Source organism: Phalacrocorax aristotelis, chromosome 10, assembly GCF_949628215.1.
Source record: "Phalacrocorax aristotelis chromosome 10, bGulAri2.1, whole genome shotgun sequence".
NCBI lineage: Eukaryota > Metazoa > Chordata > Aves > Suliformes > Phalacrocoracidae > Phalacrocorax > Phalacrocorax aristotelis.
Window position 1 is genome coordinate 7,074,328 of NC_134285.1, and position 19,332 is coordinate 7,093,659.

General features: G+C 42.9%; 1 protein-coding gene across 19 annotated transcripts in view; it reads right to left on the bottom strand.

Annotated features, from left to right (window-relative positions):
• Nucleotides 1–19,332, bottom strand: part of SUN1 (Sad1 and UNC84 domain containing 1) — a 34,263-nt gene that overhangs the window by 14,489 nt on the left and 442 nt on the right. For 8 of the 19 annotated variants that reach the window (XM_075104983.1, XM_075104986.1, XM_075104981.1 and 5 more), the window contains exons 1-7: nt 15,410–15,498; nt 14,668–14,871; nt 8,239–8,335; nt 2,858–3,052; nt 2,334–2,524; nt 1,568–1,594; nt 1,281–1,475 (exon numbers count right to left, since the gene is read on the bottom strand). In XM_075104983.1, the coding sequence (XP_074961084.1) occupies nt 1,281–1,475; nt 1,568–1,594; nt 2,334–2,524; nt 2,858–3,052; nt 8,239–8,315 (685 nt within the window). In that variant the 5' untranslated portion in view covers nt 8,316–8,335; nt 14,668–14,871; nt 15,410–15,498. Of the gene's footprint in view, nt 1–1,280; nt 1,476–1,567; nt 1,595–2,333; nt 2,525–2,857; nt 3,053–8,238; nt 8,336–13,015; nt 13,148–14,667; nt 14,872–15,409; nt 15,499–19,332 lie in introns of those variants that run through there. The other 11 variants (XM_075104987.1, XM_075104980.1, XM_075104978.1 and 8 more) reach the window with 6 other exon arrangements.

The window sequence follows — 19,332 nt, forward strand, 5'->3', positions numbered from 1 at the left end:
TTTTCCTGACCCCTCCTCCCTTCACCTCAAGTTTAACCCAAATCGCGGCATTAGAGTTCAAAGGAACGAACGTACAAAGATGAGTTCCTTGTAAAATTCTCCTATGTGAATACAAGCTCGCTCTCCTATGTGAATAGTTTACATACAGTGTCACTTTAAGTAGTTCATTATGCCAAGCCAAAAGAATTCCTACCTGTGCTACACATTAACCAAAAAGAAATACTTGCCTCAAAGCACTTAAAGTCACACCTTACAGTCCAAACAGACTGATTTCTTGCTACTGAAAACATACTTCATTCAAGGATAATACACACCTACAGAATCCCAAAATTGGTTCCTTTAATTCAAGGCCGCTCAAGAAACAACTTCTTCATGGTAACTGAGGACTACCAACAATCCAGAAATTCAAGATGCTATGCAAGCAGCAGGCAGACACAGTCAAGACACTGAAGACAGCCATCCATAGAGTGGAGGCTGCCTTGGAAAGACAGGACCTTATTTACAGCAGATTAATTTGTTTTCAAGCTTTAGGAATGCAGTCACTAGGAAGTCTATTTGGAATCAGGTTTTTTTCCCTTTGGAGTTCAATTTTTCAAGCGATCGAGGTTTAGCTTCTGAAAACACTCCAGTAAGCTGCAAGGTTAAATGAGGAGGAAAAAAATAAAGCAGAAAGGTATCTCTCAGATTTCCTGGATAGCAGAAGCACTGTAAAGTAACAATCCTGCTCTTCTTGAAAGTTCAAATCATGTAAGAAGAAAGAATCTAAAAAAAAACCAAAAACTAAACAAAACACCCAACCAACCACACACACACCCCCACCCCACAAACAAAAACACCCAAAACACAAACAACCCCCCAAAACAACCTGCATAGAAGAAGTTTCTATCTGAAAACTCTGACCCAAAGCTTCGTAGACAGACACATATAGATCTGATACCAGGTTAGGAGACTCTTATGATCAGTGCTGATTGGAACTGCCCACGAGATTCCAAATCAGTGTGGAAATATAACTTGTTAGGATGCTGCAGCATTTTCATTTTGGAATTGTTTAATTTCTACAGCAGCATTGGAAAACAGTTGATAAATATGTATCAGAAGCCAACAAGTACGTAAAGTTTCAGCTGAAATAGAAGAAGGTATTTCATATAGACTTTTCTCTAGAACTTAATTATTAGTATATTTAGCATAGTAGGAAAAGTGCTTTAACACCACTACATAGAAAACGTATCAGCTGTATACCATTCTGCTACCCAGATAAACCACAAGAGAAAGTAACTTACTGGATGCATGTTTCTGGCTCCTATCCCTAGAGTAAATTCTGGAAGATGGCACATGAGAAGCTGAGTATGCTGTAAGCACCTCCTTCCGTTCAGAAAGCATGCTGCAGCCACTGCAAGTGTAGCCGTTGATCATTGTGGTCTGCGTTTCTGCTGCTGTTATATCACCATTTCCCTGCACCAGTGAAGTATCACTACCTAGCAAAGCAAGAGTAAAACATTCAGCACACGGACACCAGTAGTTACCATTAAATAGATTGCATGTGGAAGGAAAAGGAAAGTGTAGTTACCTTTAGGGTCACCTTCATCATCAAGACCTTCAAAGGAAAAAAAAAAAATTGGTCCCAAATACAAGGAAGTCCCATAATCAACTATAGTATCTGACATAAAATTGGTAGCACTTTGAGTTCAAGATTGCAAACAAAAGCGACTTCATGATTAGTATTGAACATATTTTGCAGTCCACCACATGACTAGATCCATATATTCAGACATTAACTGTTACCCTACTACTTTAGTGAAAAGCATTCTACCATGGAAGCAGCAGTCAAAATAATATGAATGACAATTACACCTTTTCTTAGCTCCCACGTGACTTTAAATCAGGTAATTACAAGCTTATGCTGTTCCTGTTGATTGGTAACTATTTTGGTACTACTGTATTTCAAAATCCTGTTTTAAGAGCTAGGTAATCTAAAGTTTAGAATGCATTCTGCTAAGATTGAAACAATTCTTTACATCAGGACTCTTACATTGATGCAATCTACCGTATTGCATCACAAGATTGTGTATGTTTGCCGGTGTATTAACTTGACTGTGCAACATGTCCTGATGTTGACTATGCCAATAAGTCAAGTTTACACACTGGACTGTGACTTTCCAGTCAGCACCTTAGCAAGCAGACATATACAGCAAAAGCATAAGTACATGCACATGTTTGGGGGCAGGATGGAAAAATGGGTGGGGAAAAGAGGGAAGATGTGAACATACGTTTACACACACCAAACAATAAGCAGTTTTGACAGTTTAGTACAAGCAATAACAATCATTGCCTACCCCAGAAATGATCAACTTCTGTCTGCTCTCGAATCAAAGATTCATCCAATACATGGGATACCATTGATGTGTCACTGGCATGGCTGTTGAAACTGCTTTGGCTAAAAATGGAAGAGCTGGATAGATTCTTCCTTGGTGTGTGTCTTACACTGCCAGATTGTTTATTCATACTTTTGCGTTGCTTCACCAGCCTAGGAAACCCAGCAAAGACAAATAAGACACAGCACTAAAGATGTACATTTCTGTTAGTGTCTCATTTTATTAAATGAATAAACAGTCAAGGTATTTCCACACCGATGTGACTAGACAGATCAAATCAGGTTTAAAAGAAAATCCTCACCTTCAAGCATCTCTACTTTTACAAAGACTATTGCAAACCACATACTGAACATGATTTTCAAAGCGTGACAGTAAACACTGAGAACAAAGAATAAAACAGTAGGTAACCTATGTTTGTACTACTGTGTTCAAACAGGAAGTCTCAAGACTCCAGTAAATTAACTTGTGATGATAAAAATGCTTACTTAGAAGACTGTTCTCTGAAGGACATGTTTCCGGTATAAGAGCTGTCATGAAGGGTATCATTTCGTGCATCATCTGGTTTATTAAGTCCTGCAGCAGCTAACCGTAAACTACGCCGTGACATTCTGGGTGAATCAAATACTGGATCTATTTTGTTTTCAGTCTCGAAATCCAAAGCAGATGAAGAATAACTTGAACTGCAGCAAAATAAAGAACACCAAAGTTACCAGGTTTAAGAGGAAATTCCCCTAGTGATAAACACGCCCTTCAAGCTAGTCTAAGCTTCCATTAAAAGCCATTTATTTGGCATTACAGAGCAAGTCCCACAAGATTTGCCACGTGACCCTAATAATTCAGAAGCTTGTAGATCTTCAAGGTTCTCTTAAGCAATTCATATTACAAGTTTAACAACTGAAAGTAAATCACAGTTAGAAACAACCAGCCACCATGGAAACCATGTTTGAAGTTTAGCCAGAGCAAGTATTCATTATACAGCCTACTTCTTTTAGGACCAATTTGAGAGAGGAAGCCATTCATGATGCAGTTTCTTCACCACACCTATCAGCAAATTAAAAAGCATGACGCATTCTAAGTTGCAAGATAGAGATTAATTTTTAGTCAAAGTTTACTTTTCTTTGCCAGTTCCTTGTTTTGAGAACCAAAGATCTATATGCCACACTACTCAGGATTTCCACCTCCCAACGAGTAGGGGCTTCCCCCCTTTCAGATACTTAAATTAATATAGCTAAAGCAGGAAAGTCTTTAACTGCCATTAGTTTTAAAAAGTGGTTTTAAAAGATTTCTTAATTTAATGCAAATCATTAGAAATATTTAACTCTGAAAGAACAACAACAACAAAAAAATTTAGTCTCTTTCATCCATTGTTCTGTTTTATCCTACAGAGGCAAGCTTACATATAGACAAGCTTTGCATCATTACCCCAGGAATTCTACTCCACACTTTCACACTTGGTTCTCTCAGAACCTCCATGGAAACTTACTTACAATGAAAACAAAGCAGCAACACAAGGCAAACACAAACTGAACAAAGTAGTAAGAAATACATTTACTAAACGAAAGTTTAGCCTAAAGCAGAATACTCATACTTAAAAAGGAAACATTCAGTTATGCAGAGAGCAGAGGTGGTTGTTTCAGCGTATGGCACAGGAGGAGGCCAGGTCCTAGAACCACTCAGCACTGCGACCCAGAGTATCTAATCACTAAGTGCTCTAGCCCAGCTTTCCTAGTCTGTTCCTTCTTGGGCCACAGGGGTATATAGAGCTGTTAACAGCAGTTGCTTTAATATTCCTCGTTTTTTTGTGGTGTGGTTTTTTTGTTTTGTTTGTTTGCTTGCTTTTGTTAAGAAAAAAAGAACCGAGCAAGGTATTAACTATAGCAGCTCCTTCTCCCCAAAATCCCAAACAAAAACAAGCAAGCAAATTAGAGCTGAATGAGTAGATTCTATTGTGCAATCTGTCTTTGAAATGGAACCTTTCCCTTTAAAAAGATGCATATAAACAGCTACTATAAAATGTATTTGTACAAAGAAAGTTTAATGGAAATAATTCTTACACAATCATTAAAGATCCCAGACATGACAAAGTAATAATATATGTATTATAGAATCATAGAATCGTTTAGGTTGGAAAAGACCTTTAAGATCATCAAGTTGAACCACTAACCAGGTCCACCACTAAACCATGTCCCTAAGCACATCTACATGACTTTTAAATACCTCCAAGGACTGTGACTCCACCACTTCCCTGGGCAGCCTGTTCCAGCACTTGACATCTGTTCTAGTAAAGACATTTTTCCTAATATCCAATCTAAACCTCCCATGATGCAGCTTGAGGCCATTTCCCCTTGTCCTATTGCTTGTTACTTGGGAGAAGAGACCAACCCCACCTCGCTACAGCCTCCTTTCAGGTAGGTGTAGAGAGCGATAAGGTCTCCCCTCAGCCTCCTTGCATTACTTTAGTGTACAAGTAAGTTAACGTCAGAAGGCCTAGTAGCTACACACAGAGTAGCGACTTAATTCTGACAAGCTGGGTGCTTTAGAAGTGACTTTCTTGATAGCTCCACAATGCAAAGTAAAGCACATAAGATGAGACTGTGTCAGAGCATGTGAACTGCATTTCTTTCAGCTAAAAAAAACAAAAAACAACAAAACTTAACCCAGACAATGGAGTCCAGGAAAGCATCTAGTTGTTCCAGCAGCAGATGGGCAATCAGCCCACAGGACCAGACCAGCGCTTGTCCAAAATAACTTCTTTGATCACCCAGCAGTGCAGAGCTTTGATGGCAGGTCTTCGGCACCGCCTGCTTGATCTTATTGGCCTGCCCTGCTAATGCTGCCACATGCAGTGCAACCCTGTGCAAGGCGCAAGTCTAAGCACAGCATGAGACAAACCCAGCATACATTACTATATATGTTATGCTTATTAATCCTTGCTTACATTTCAGTGGAAGGGGGAAAGGAAATAAGAGAGGATCCTCCTCCTGTGAAAACACATTTAGTCTACATTTGATTAGGCACAAAAGGATACAGTTTTTAGTTTCCAAGAAAATTGTTTAGACAGCTTGCATTCTGATACATGCGAAGTGAGGATTTGGGCTAAATACGGTTCTTTCTGTTGTCCATTCTGAAAGGGTCAGAGCCGCAGTAGTTTACTACTGAGTCCCTCCCTAAACAGTTGTTTCAGAACTCAGTTGTGCTATTTACACTTGCCACTACGCATTTGCTTTTTCTCATCTTCACCCAATGTTTCTTACAGATACTCAATTCACACGAACACAAAGTACACAGTACAAGCTGACAGCTGTGACCAGCCTCAATTTGTTTCTGTTTATGAACACTTGCTCTTATTAAGTCTCTCAATGAGCATTTATATCAATTTTGGTTGAACACACAGCTTGGAATTGGGCTCTACTATCTAAAGAAAAAAAAATCATGGGATCTTTTATTCTTTAAACAAAGAAAGAGCTTCTCTCTTGCTTATGCAGGATTATAATTCTCTTCACATTGAAAGTGAAAGAATTATCTGTCCTCTGTCAGCAGGACAGCATCTAGAAGTCTCCCAACTTGCCATCTCACTTTCCGTGTTTTGGAAAGCAGCCTTTTAAACTTATACAGAGAAGACTAAAGTAAACAAAAAACCCCCACCTTTTCATTCACAGGGCAGAAGTGAACCTGTATATTGATGGTACTCCTCTCCAATATGTATGGCTAGCAAAAAAAAAAAAAGTATTAAAGGTGGGATGCACTACAGTTAGCCTACACTCCCAAATAACCTACATAAACAGTGCAAACTCCGGTTCCTTCCCCTGACAAACAGCCCCCGTGGCTGCTGGCAGATCTGATTGCATCTAGTCTTACATTTCTAGCTCCTTAGTTATTACCTTGACACCTCCTTTGCATGAGCTTCTACAGAACAAGAGTGTCCTAGACTTCAGTGGGTTAATTTTCAAGTTTTTTTTGTAAGTGGAATGAGAACAAGGCCTGCCAATTTTAGCACACCTATAGCTTTGTCTGGAGGAACTGAAGTGTCGTTTATTTTATAAGTATCCCTTGGAATGAAATGGGCAGTAATGTTCTTGATTATTCAAGAGAATAATAAATGCAATACACCTAGAGAACTACAGCTAAACAGATGTCTTAACATGGACACAGGCATATAATCAGTATACCAATGTCCATACGCTTTCTGACCAGGGCATTGTGTATATTAACTGGCCAAGGCACTACCATGAGTCATTTAGCTATTGCTTTGATCAGTCCCAGAACACACATAAACACCAAAGGATTTTAGTCAACTATTTTGTTTAATGCTCTGACACAGAACAAACCAACCAAACCAAGTTCTTAATTTAATCTATATTTGTGAAAAAAAGCACTGTTAAAAGGTACCCAAATAGACAATAACAGAACTCAAAATGTGACGACAACTAAAGGAAAGATGAACCTGAAGAGGGGGTTGTAAATTACATGTTGATAAGTGGGTGAGATTCACAAGTTTAACCTTTATTCTCCTAAAAGTGCAAGTCATTTAGCTATATTAGTTTAATGCTTTTCTGATTTGGGCTGGAGGAGTAAAAGCACAGAGCAGAACCGCTACAAACATTTATGAACACACAGTAATCCCAGTGAGTATTAATATAGATTCTATTAATAGGTCATAACCAACTCTATTAATAGCTTTGTGGTATCTAACTTCACTGTACTACTTTCTGCAGCACTACATGCACAAGGCGATTTCTTTAAGAGAAACTCAAAGACAGATTTTGTAAAGATTGAATTGTCAAATGCAGAACAGACCAGATCACAATATAAAGGGGGGTGGGGTGATGTGTGGTGGGAGGAGGAATGAACTTCAGCATAAAACATTTCTGATTAGCAACTCTGCCTAACTCTCCCTTTCCTCAGATTCTTCAAATATTGCTTGACTCAAGGGAGGAAGAGCTACATCAATAATACATGGCATTCTGCACATATTCAGCAAGCAGACACACAGCAAAGCCTCTGCTCAGAAGACTGTAGTTTATTCTCTGGACACCCTGAAAGCAGGCAGTGTACCTAGCAGTTTTCCCCCATTATTTTAATATTTGGGGGTTCACAGAGTTTTTCAAGAGCAAATTTTAAAAAAAGTGCTTACTAATCCTTCCTTTCTACACAAGGAAGAATCACAATGAATTAATTTCAACCTAGTTTAACTAAACTTGCCTTCATTAAGTCAGTTATCCAGCTCTATCCATTTCTGAACACCTGTATTGAACGTAGTTGAACACAGCAAAATGGGAGGCCGAAACTAGCAAACACACTACAGAGTTATTTTTAGAAAACTCAAGTGATTTAAGAAAAACAGTCTAATAATGGTCAGTTTAATAAAAAGATACAAGAAAAAACAAGTACATTAGAATACAGATTTAACAGTCACACAACAAGCAGTCTTGCAAAAAAACCCCCAAGAAATCAATATGCGACTTCCAGCCAAGTTCCACACCAGCATAATGAGCACATATCAATTATTGTTTTAAAGAGAGAATGCTGCCAAGTCACAAAAGAAAATACATGCAGAAGTTACAAGACATAGCAGAAAACATCTAAGAATTCTGATGACGTATTCATAGAAAGAAAACAGCAATTGTAACTAGGCGGAGACTAGTTTACTCATAGCAACTTATAAACACTGAGTCATTATCTTAGTCATTGTCCTGCTAGTTCAACATGTATTCTTTCCTCCATTTAGGACACAGCAGTTATTTTCAAAACAGATAAAGCATGCTTCTTCAAAGAATTCAGCTACTTACCATGAAAGCTAAACTCTCCAGAATTAACAACATTCAGAGAACATATAGTTTCTCTACAAGAAGAAAAGAGTTCTCACCTGAGTGCATATGTATAGCCAGTGTTCTCTGGCAGACATTGGGGAGGAGTATACGTGTGTAGACGTGAAAAGTCCATGTTGACTGTTTCAAATCATACTGTAAAAGGTGAAAATAAAGTAATGCAATGACTTAAAATTACAGAAAGTCAATGTAAGAGCCCTTGCACTGTTCAGCCTGTGTCATAAAGTATCGAAATGAAAAAAGCTACCATTACCAGAAACGTGGAGTTCTCAGTATTTCAGCAGTATTGCCGCTAGTGCTAGATATCCCTTACCATTACTGCATGAAGCTCAGTGTATTTCTGACTGCAACTTCCTTTACAATATGCTATTTTCAGCAATTTCCGAGTTCTCTGGAACATTACTGTAATATGAGCCAAGCTCTTATCACAACTACACTACGACACTTCCAAATGAACTAAGTTACGCTAGCATCCCCAAAAGCTAGGCATAAAGATTTAAAAACTACGTAACCACACTTTCAGAGATCTCTTCACGATGAGTTTTGCTTTGAAAGCCCATTGAACAAAGCACAGGCTGTTCTTTGCACCAAAGCGTAACACAGATGAAACTTTTACATATAGTCAAATCATTTTCCTCTACAACCTTTCAACACTGTCCACTAAGCAGCAAGGGAGTTTCCTTTATTTCCCATCAAATCATGATATTTAGTATGGGTAATTTATTCTTGTCATAAAAACACTGAATACACACCCTAGCAGCAAACTAGCAAAATTACTCACATGGCTAGAATTAGGTACATTTTCCAGAGTGCCATCCACTTAAAAAAAAAAATCCCAAACCCAAAAACTAAGCCCAACCCACACTTGTAAAACTTTCCATAGGTCTTTAAAAGGCATTCTACATTTAGGAAGAAAATAAAAACTGATGTTGTCTTATCAAGAACCTTGCAGAGGTACATGGGTGGCTATTTGTGGTATTACCTATGATTTCAATTTTAAGTTCAAAATATATGCAATAAACCTTGAGCCGTTCTCAGCTTTATTAGCCTAAAGAAAAGTTTTGCTTTTCTAGAAAAGATTCTTTGAAAGTAGGTTATTCATGGTTAACAAACAGGGGTTTGGCTATCTTGGATTTGCAAGGCTAGCAAAGCAGAATCCTGGCTATTTTCAGATTATCCACAGCTCTTGTTTCAGCAGCAGTAGAAGATATTCCACACAACTGTGTTGACATGCCTGAACTAAGGTAAAAATATCCCTAGCTACACTTTAATTCTTATAATCAAAACATCAACAAGTATCTCATTTTGGAGATGCACTTTGTTATGCTGAAATAGGAGTTTTCATTTGTATGGCTACAACCATGTAACAAATAGACAAAAAGCACAGTGACAGGTAATGGCAGTTCAAAAATAAATCTGTACATGACACTAAAATGCTCCTAGTCCATCCCCCTGTAGCCTCCAAATCCTGATGTCAATAAGGCAGGAGGGTATTTCCACTACTACTGAAGACAGCTTCCTTTCTATTTTTAAATCAAAACTTACAGGACTAAACATTGTAGCTTTCTGAAAGCAAGCACCTCCTATACATTTATGGGGTTAATGAAAAATAAGGTCTCTCACTTCTGCTATTTATATTATTAAAAAACCTGATGTGTAGAGAAAGCATTTCCATTAAGTGATCCTTCTCTAAACTTATTTCACTTGTCCCAGAGCCATAATGCTTTCATTGGCTTGTATACAAAGTTTGTTGTTTGTTTAGAGGAAGCTTAAATCAGTAGTGCAGAAGTATTAGCAAAGCAGTCCAAGTCTCTTGCTACAATAGGCAGTAAATACTGCCGGAATACACAGCAGCTGCTGCCATACTTTAACAACAAATAAGAGCTCATTTTAGGACACTGGGAACAGGGACCAGAGAATAATGTTCCTCAGAAACGAAAGTGGAAACACAGCGAATTTCAAATTGAGGGATGTCGATAACATCGGAGAGCACTTGTTTTAAACAATAACAAAACAGATTTCTCAGACATATGACTACTGACATTCAAACCCATGATTAAGGTTGATCTGTTTAAATTGGCCCATCCCAACAGAAAGATTTTTGAGACCACAAGCCAGGGCAGCTCTGTTCAGTTTCTGCTGGAGCTCATCTTGACTACTTAGCATGCATCATTTCATCAATAAACCTCCTTTTTAACTGGCAACTCAATAGCTGATATAATGCTTCTGACACCCAGCAATACTTCCCCACATGAAAAGCTGGGCTATGTGAGTGATCTTTCAGTAGCTACCCAACTCCTCCCCTGCCTCTGCCACCCATACGGGCAGGGCAAAGGCAGACTTTGAGAAATAACATATTGACTCAGCTTCTTCCTAATTTTTTTCCCCTTTCCCACCAGTTCTCTATTTACTGGATTTCTAAAGAAATAAAATGCTATAATTTACACCATATTCCTTATTTGCTAAGTTTTGAAATACATCATTAAGTTAGTATTGGATAAACTATGTACTGACAATGGCAGCGCAAACTGAAAAGTCTCAGAGGTATTTATGCATAGGTCTATTAATAGCTGGTTTTCATAGCACCAAGATCTCCAGTAAAGGTAACAGGTTTGCCATTTAAACACCATATAGTTACAAATCACTCTTAGAAGATATGGGGGCTTGGTTTGATTCACTGTTTGACTGATGCTCTGAAACTCATTCAGCCTCAACGGGAAAAACCTCTACTCAATTTTTCAAAGCAACAAAACAGCCTTAAGTGACTTAAGCAGAACTTGAAAATAATCTTCAGAGATAACCACCACAATTTTGAAAAACAAACATCTAAAATTTATTATGAAACTTTTTTTAAAAAAACCTGGCTACTGGTTCGAAAGCTTTATTTTAGTTATTCATTTCTTCAAAACAAAACCCACAAGACAATCAATCAACCCAATAGATTTAGAAATATTCCACATACTTATTACAGTAGAACTTTAAACTACAGAACAGACTAGGGGTAGGTAGAACAATAACTCCCTCTAATTTGTACACTCATGTTTAACAGCACTCTACCTTTCATATATTATTTCTTCTCATTTAGGAAACTTTTGTATACAACTGGAACAGAAAGAGAAACATGCTAATAAAATATTTTGGAAATTTAAAACCACAACACTTGGCAGAGAACCTGAGAGGTAGACATAGTACTTAGTTCCACTTTAAACACTTCTGAGTGCCCAGCAGATTTCTTTAGGTACCATTGTTCTGTCTAGATTCAAATTCATGTGGGCTTTTGTTATCAGCTTTGCTGCAAGCATTACTGGGCCCAAACTTTACGCAGCCTTTTTCCTTCCTCAGAAGCCAACAAACATCTATTTCTAAGTACTTAAGGGATGTATAGTTAAAGAACTCGGCATGTAGTTGCATAAAAAACCCTAATAAGAGTACCTTTATAAGACAACCTAAAGGCAATTAAAGAGAAGCACACACTTCAGCTGGAATCCAAGCAGACATTAGAACGTGCCTCAACTTATAAACTAACTTCCATGTTCCCTCAGAGAAGACAGCAGGATTATTTGCTTTTTTGGGGAAGCAGACAACAATAGCCATCATCTCTCCTTTGCGATTCAACCGAATCAGTGTTACAACAAATCAGCAGGTTAGGAGGGCAGGAGAAGACAAGAGATTCTGACTTAGCCAGAACACAAGGAAGCACAGGGACTCCTGTAATCAGCGCAGCAGAATTTACTTTCACACAAAGCACCTTGGCTATCTCCAGAGGACACGGACTATGAAACATCCGAGTGACATGAGACCACACCACTGCATCATAAGCCTATTTATCTCAAAATCACTTTCAGAATCAGCCAGCGTCAAGGAAACCCCAGTACCACTGCCGCAGACTTCCTGGCTTTCCTGGAAGGTGACGAGATGATCCAATAGCGGCCTTTAAGCACAGAAGCATCACAAAAGGGGAAGCATCACCAAATGCACATTGTATATACACCACAAGCATGTGACAAGGACAAGGTTGAACCCCCACTTACATCTTTTGGGGTACCTAAATAGACTTCCACCAGCATAATATGTAGGCATTTCCTCACAAACACCCTTTGCGGTAAAGGAAGCAGTAAATCATCATTTCACAAACAGGACCCTGGCAGAGTAGAAATATTCAACAGAAAGTCTGTCATAAAATGAGAAAATTTGCAAGAAAGCATGTCTTTTTCTCACCCCTTGTAATGTAAATAATAAGCTATGCATTTAAAGTCTTAAAGAGATGTTGGTAGTACAACTTCAAGTAGAACCTATTCTATCCTTACCCTTCAAAGCAAACAAACTAAGTTTAAGTCATTACAATTCAACATCCTAACGACACAGAAGCTAAACAGACTTTTGGAAAAATTGTTAGTAACAATGAAACTGAAGTATGCAACACCATCAGTTCCTGAGAGCAAGCCATTTTTTACTTGTGATTTCAATTTTTGTTTTCTACTATTATTCAGAATAACCAATAAAATTACTCTTTTTGGTAAAAAAAGGTGAATTTCTAAGTAAACATACTCCACGAAGAATGTTTCCACATACCCAATTAACTACTGCTTTAAACAGGCTGAAGAGCAAAGAGCTCCAAGCTAAATCCACGTTTTATTAAAATACACATTCTGAAAACATTACTATTCCTTTAAAAGAAAAAAAACCACACAAGCAAACAAACAAAAAAAAATCCCAAGCAATAAAATTCACGTTTTAAACTGGATGTTGCCATTGAGCATCCCCAAGCACAGGTGTCAAACTGTAACACTACTCGCAAAAAAGAGAGGCTCTTACCAAGGCAGTAATTCCGCACGTTCACGTTAAGCACCCAATCAAGCGGTTTTCAGGAGGAAGGCTGACAGCAGGCAGCCACACACTGAGCCGCGGTGGGACAATAAAGGCGCCCGTCCGTTGCACACACGCGGCACCTGGGGCACCGCACGCCAGGAGCCTCGCCGGCACCACCCCTCCCAGCGCGTACAAAGGCCTCGCCAGGCCTCTGCGCTTGGCGGGCGCCAACGCTTTGCCCGAGGCCTCCCCCATCAGAGCCCGCCGGCCGCCGCAGAGCCGGGGGTGCCCGGGGGGGTGCCCGGGCGCTCCGGCAGCGCGCCCCGGCGGCCTCGGGCCGGGCCCGGCGAGGGGGGCGGGGCGGCGGAGGCGGCCGGGGCCGAGGGCGCGCTCCCCGCCCGGCAGGACTCGCCGCGCCGCGGGATCCCAAAATGGCTTCCAGGCCCCAACAAAGCCCGCGGGCCCCCGGAGGCAGGGCTGGAACCGCCGCAGCCAGCCCGCAGCTTTTAACCCCTCGGCTTCCGCGCGGGGAGGGCGCTGCCTTTGGGGCGCTTTACTCCGCAACCGCCGTATGCGCACGTCATCCGCGGGGATGTTAACTATAAGCTCACTGGCGGACAACAACAGGCGTATTTTACTTGACACCTCGCGTTCCCAACGCGCTCCGCTTCCTCGATAAAACAGCCTCGATATTGGCTAACAGAATCCCGCCCAACGTCTTACTCTCTGTAGCCAACTCCGACAGCCGAATGCCTAAAATGTCCACAACTCTTATAGTCACCAAGTCACAAGTCAGTCAAGTAGCACAGATTTAAGGAGATATATCTATCTCTATCTGCCACATTTACTAATATTTCAATGTAAGAAGCCTACTAAGCTTGCCGATAAAGCCCTCCGTACAGACAACTTAGAAGGAAAAAGCCTGCAACTCACTTCCAGAATATTATGAAAATCAAACAGTACTACACCCCCATAGGTGAGAGGAGGAATTCGACATCAAGATTAACTTGGATATTCAACAGAAGCATCAACCTGTAATAGTCGGTTGCAAAGCACTGAGATAGAACATTAAAAGAAAAAAAAAAACCACCAAGATTTCACTTCCTTTTTGTGTAAGGTTAAACTGAAAACCAGACAGTGGGATAGGGGGATTGCAAATACTGCAGAAACACAGACCCTGGAATTTGCTAGCTAAGATTTTCCTTTCCTAAAACATATTACAAACAATACCTTTTTTTTTTAGCAAATAAACGCGAAATAAGGCAAGCCAAATACTCTTTCTTTCCAGCAGACATAAAACTTCTTGAGACTGTCAGAAACCAGGTGCTGCCTCTGAGCAGTTCTGTGTTTCAGACACTTCTACCTCTGCGGTTACTGAAGCGCAGCCAAAGGCGATCACCGCCTCAGGAACACAGCTCCACCATCTCAACACGAGCACAGCCCTGAAGTGTCACGTTTTGCAGTAGAACTACGAGCAATCACTCCCTCACTGAGTGATGCCAAACTCCTTAACAGTAAACCCCTGTCTGTTCAACAACGCTTTCCCCACAGAAGCAGCTCACTGGCACCAGCTGCCCCGAGGTGACAACTGGGGGGACAGCGGAGGCAGGTTTGGCAGCACCCAGCACCAGACCACGACATCCACTGCAGTACATTACCTTTGCACTAAAGCTCAGCAACTGCAGCGAGGACAGGCGCTACCGCACGCTTATCAGTTCCTTCGAGCTGCAGGTGGTAGCGACTTCTGACAAGAAAGCGGTCCAAGTGCCGGGCCAAGAGGCACCCAAGCAGGTAGACAGCTACGGCACAGATTTGGCTCTCTCCTTCCTGCTTAACAGCGCCGATCCAGATAACCTGGGGACCTAAAGAGAGGTCGGCTTTTGACCCAACAGCTCCAGCCCGCTCCCCAGCGCCGTGTCCTCACGCCCCGCCGCCCTCCTCGGGCTGCTGTCCGAGCTGGGCAAAAAGCCGACCTCCCCCGCGCCCAGCGGCGGACGCAGGCCGCCACACAACGCCTCAAGGGCTTCTACGGCGGCGGCTGCCCAGCGCGGCCCTGGCCGCCGGAGCCCGCCTTGCCCGGGGCCGGCCCTGACGGCGGGAAGCGGCGGCAGGCGGGCCGAGGCGGGAGCGGGCGGCAGCTGCCGCCAGCCAGCGGGTGAACGGGGGCGGTTGGCAGCGCGGCAACGGCCGGATCGGGCGGGCGCCGAGCTGTTTGCCAGCCCCCTCCTCCCACCCCGGGGAAGGGCGGGCGACACGCGGCCTGACCGTTGAGGAGAAGGGGAGAGACCCCCGCCCGCCCCAGCGAGGCCGCGGGGAGGCGGAGGCTCGCCCTCACAGGAGGCAGCGGAGAGAGGGTGGGAACCGCGGGCCGGCGCTGCCAGTGCCCGGGATGGCGGTTACCTGGTGCCGGCAGAGCGACGCGAAGGCAGCAGCCGGCGGCGGCAACGGCGTCGGCTGAGCTCGGCCTGGCCCCGCCCGCTTTGCCGAGGCCGCCGGGAGCCCCCGCCCTAACCGCCCCTCACGCCCCGCCCCTCCCTCGGGCCCCGCGGCGGGGTCGCTCCGCGCGGCGCCCGCCGCCCGCCCCGCCGCCGGCGCCCCTCCAGCCGCCAGCCGCGCTGCCCCTCCGCGCACCTCCGCGGCCCTCGGCCGCCGCGCCTCCCCCGCCCGCCCTCCCTGCCCGGCAGCCAAGCTGTCCCCTGCCTCGCCTTCCCCCTCCGCAAAATGGAGCCGTGGATGCCTTTGGAAGGAGCAATGCTATTGACATGGGGAGAGCTACCTCTCATTTTCGCTGCTACCTCTGCTGCTTGGATCCTCGTTGACTTTCTCGCCCTCTATTTCTGCATTTCCCCTCGCTGTTTCCTTCCCACTTGATCTTTTTTTGATTTTTCTTTCCCTTGCGCTTGCTCTTCTCCTCTAAGACTTCAGAAGCACAACACGCCCAGGGGCTCCATGGGATTTGAGCACTTTGGATCCCGCACTGTGCCCAACCGAGCTTCACCGGTGCCAACACCAGGCCGCGGTAACTGCCGGACGGCCGCACGAAAAAGAAATGTCACACGCCTGCTTTCAGCAAAGAAGTTGTGGCGTGAAACAAGCCCCGTTGTTCAAAAATTTGGGGAACATGCAAATAACATTCAAGTTATTTGTCTGAGTCATGTTTTTTTAAATCTTTAGTCACCTCAAGCATACAGTTTTCCTGCGGGCATCGTGATGCCATGCGCTGCGGGCAAGGGTGGTCCAAATGGCAGTAAAGTAGGGAACATACCACTTGAGAAAGGGTAATCAGCACAAAAATTGTTATTTACTTGTGCGTGTGAGAGAGATCACTCAGCTTGCTGGGAATGACTGGGTAATGACTATGTAATTATCGAATAAATAAATAGGCTGTGCGTACTCATTTGGATACAAAATGGGTAAAAGCAGCTAATCCTCAAACAGAAAAAGATGCAAAATAAAGAGATTCACTTAAGACATTAGCTGATGTCAATGTAGCACTGATTTCAGGCAATTGCTGTTTATTTTAGAAGAGCTTTGCTCTATTTCTGTGAAAGGTTTGAGATGCTGCAGCCAAAGTTGAGCTGATCCCAGTAACACTGGGAAGCCAGCACACGACTTGGTCAGGCGCGCAGCCCCTCACCGCTTGCTTCCTCCTAGCATGTGGCTGAATACTTTGCAGAAATCACCTCACCTTTCTGACCACCCCTCCTCTTTCCATACTCACTCCACACCTGTATTCTTGTCTTTAGAGTAGATAATATTTAAGGGCTTAAGACAGTCAAGGCAAAATCACTTCTTAGTTTAAAGCCCCCTGAAATTCTTTGGTGGTATAAGGCCCGGCCCTCTCGGGGATATTTCTCCCCCTGTTCCCCTGGAGCCCCGGCAGGGCAGGCTGCGCTCTGCGCTAGCAGGATGAGGCATGTTGTGCTCCCCGGGCGTTGCTCCAGCTCCCTGGGCTGCTCTGACTTGTCCCGAGCAGTTGTTTTTCCATCAGGTCCAGGCCAACAGGCTGGAGGAAGATGGCAAAGACTCAGCTTTGCCTCTGCTCTTTGGCTATGAGGAGCAATAGAGCTGTTGGCTTCTAGGATTTAAGGGAAACTTGGCCAGATCTTCCAGTTTTGTTAAAAGAAGCTGGTATGTGTATGTATGTATATGCGGAGTAAATTTTTCCATGTTTTGGAAGAAACTGCTCTGAGGCAAACAAAAATTCTTTCCAAGTTTTTCAGCATCCAGCAATGGGCTCTGGATGTAAAGTGGACTCAATTTTATTGGCTAAGCTGAAGTCTGTAGAACAACGGTCAATAAGAATAAAAATTGATCATATTAAAATGTCTCCATTTTAATACTCTAGGGGGTAGTTAAGAATTTAGGAAAAAAGCTTTGTTAACTGACACCAGGTACAGGGAAACTGCAATACACGGCCAAACCAATCCAAGGTCCACATTTCTCTAGTCCTACCTCTTCTTTCTTCCGTTTCCACCGTGATTCCCACATTTTTGCTTCCTTCCCACCGTGACTCCCACTCCCATGCCCACATCTAGCAAGCCTGTTCTGCTCCGCGTTCTGGCCCTTGTGACCAGCCACAAAGGTACAGGTCCCCGCAACAATTGAAGGTATGGACCGAACGCAACAGAAATCAGCGCAGCAAGGTCTTTGTGACAGGTGAGACCGGGTACTGGGCACAGCACGCTGCCGTGCAGGTTGGGAAGGGTGAAACACTGCGCTTTACAGGGTTGTGGAGGACCAGCACTCCATGGGTACGCACAGCACGGATGCAGGGGGTGGCTGGAAGCACTGTGCAGGCTGGGGTACCCCGGGGGATTGCACCCTGGGGGATTGCTGAGCACAGGACAGTGCTGTGTGACGGGGCAGTGAGGGGGCAAAGGGGAATGCTTCAAAGTCTGAAGGTGGTGGGGTTGGGGAAGTGCTGAGGTGAGTCACAGGGAGCTCAGCAGCAGCCTGGGGAGGGACGCTGGAGTTGGGGTGCTGTGGCAATGTGTGGCAGGGACGTGCTGGGCAAAGGGGATTCTGTGAATTTGTTCCTTAGAGTGAGGAAGTTATGACCTTTATGTCCAAGGGTGGGGAGATGATCATGTATGCGCATTAGTATGAAAATCACCTGAAGTATCTACGATTCTATGAAGGCTGACTTCTCGCTTGTTAAAGACACAGTTTCTTGCCATTTGCATCACACTTCATGGTTAAACTCCTGAGGATCCTTCTTCTACACCGTCACTGGTGTTAGCCAGAGGCAACATGCTCTCCATACAGTGCAATTACGTTATCAGTTAAAAGGTGCAAAAGCACTTCAATTAAATTTTGCCACTAGATCCTGCCATCATCCTGACTTACAGGGGATTTCAGACTTTAACAAGAAAAGCCGATTACATACAAGGCGGGCTGACGGGGCAGCCGTTCTCCCCACAGCTCTCATCTGCTGCTTCATCAGTTACTGCTGTTTGAGAGCTTCCCTGGGGGATTGATCTCAGCAAATGGACACAAGCCTGTTAACTGCAATTTTTGTTGATGCTTCAGCTGCCTAATAATGAAGATTTTTTTTTTCATTATTCTCTCCTTTTAAAACATGGCTTGAGCTTCACTTGAAGGGCCAAGGCACATTACGTATCCAACAGGACCGGGTCTGATCCACTCTTCTAGCCAACAGTTGCTCACCTTGCACTGCAGTGCAGTGATCCTAACACGGATTCTGCAAATGAAACAGAAACTTGGCGCCTCTCAAATCAGCGGCTGGTTTCCACAGGCCAAGATATGAAGTAATCTTCATATCTGGGGCAGGGCTCTAGTATGTTTGCATTGTGCAAACAAGGGACTTCCCCCAAGTGAGATAAAGCCTATACAATAACCCATCAGAACTCTCATCTAATCTATATAGAGAGAACTAGAGCTATTATAATGTAATAAATACAGTAAATAAAATAATAAGTTTAGTATAATAACATAAATAACTATTATGGTTACACTATCGTATAATAGTATAGTTTTGCTATGGTATAGTATAATAGTATAGTTTTCGTATCGTATACTATATATTATATATACACACTACATAATTATTAATTAGTGTGTCACACAGTAATTAGTTATCATATTATATATAATTATATATGTAGTATGATATATATAATATAGTAAAACTATACTATATACTATAATAGTTATTTCCATGTTACTACATGTTACTAAATGTTACTACACTCTAATAGCTATAGTTCTCTCTGTATAGATCAGATGAGAGTTCTGATGGGTTATTATAGTTTCTAATAACTTTCGGGTTATAACCGAGGTCAGTCTCTGGGGAGCGCACT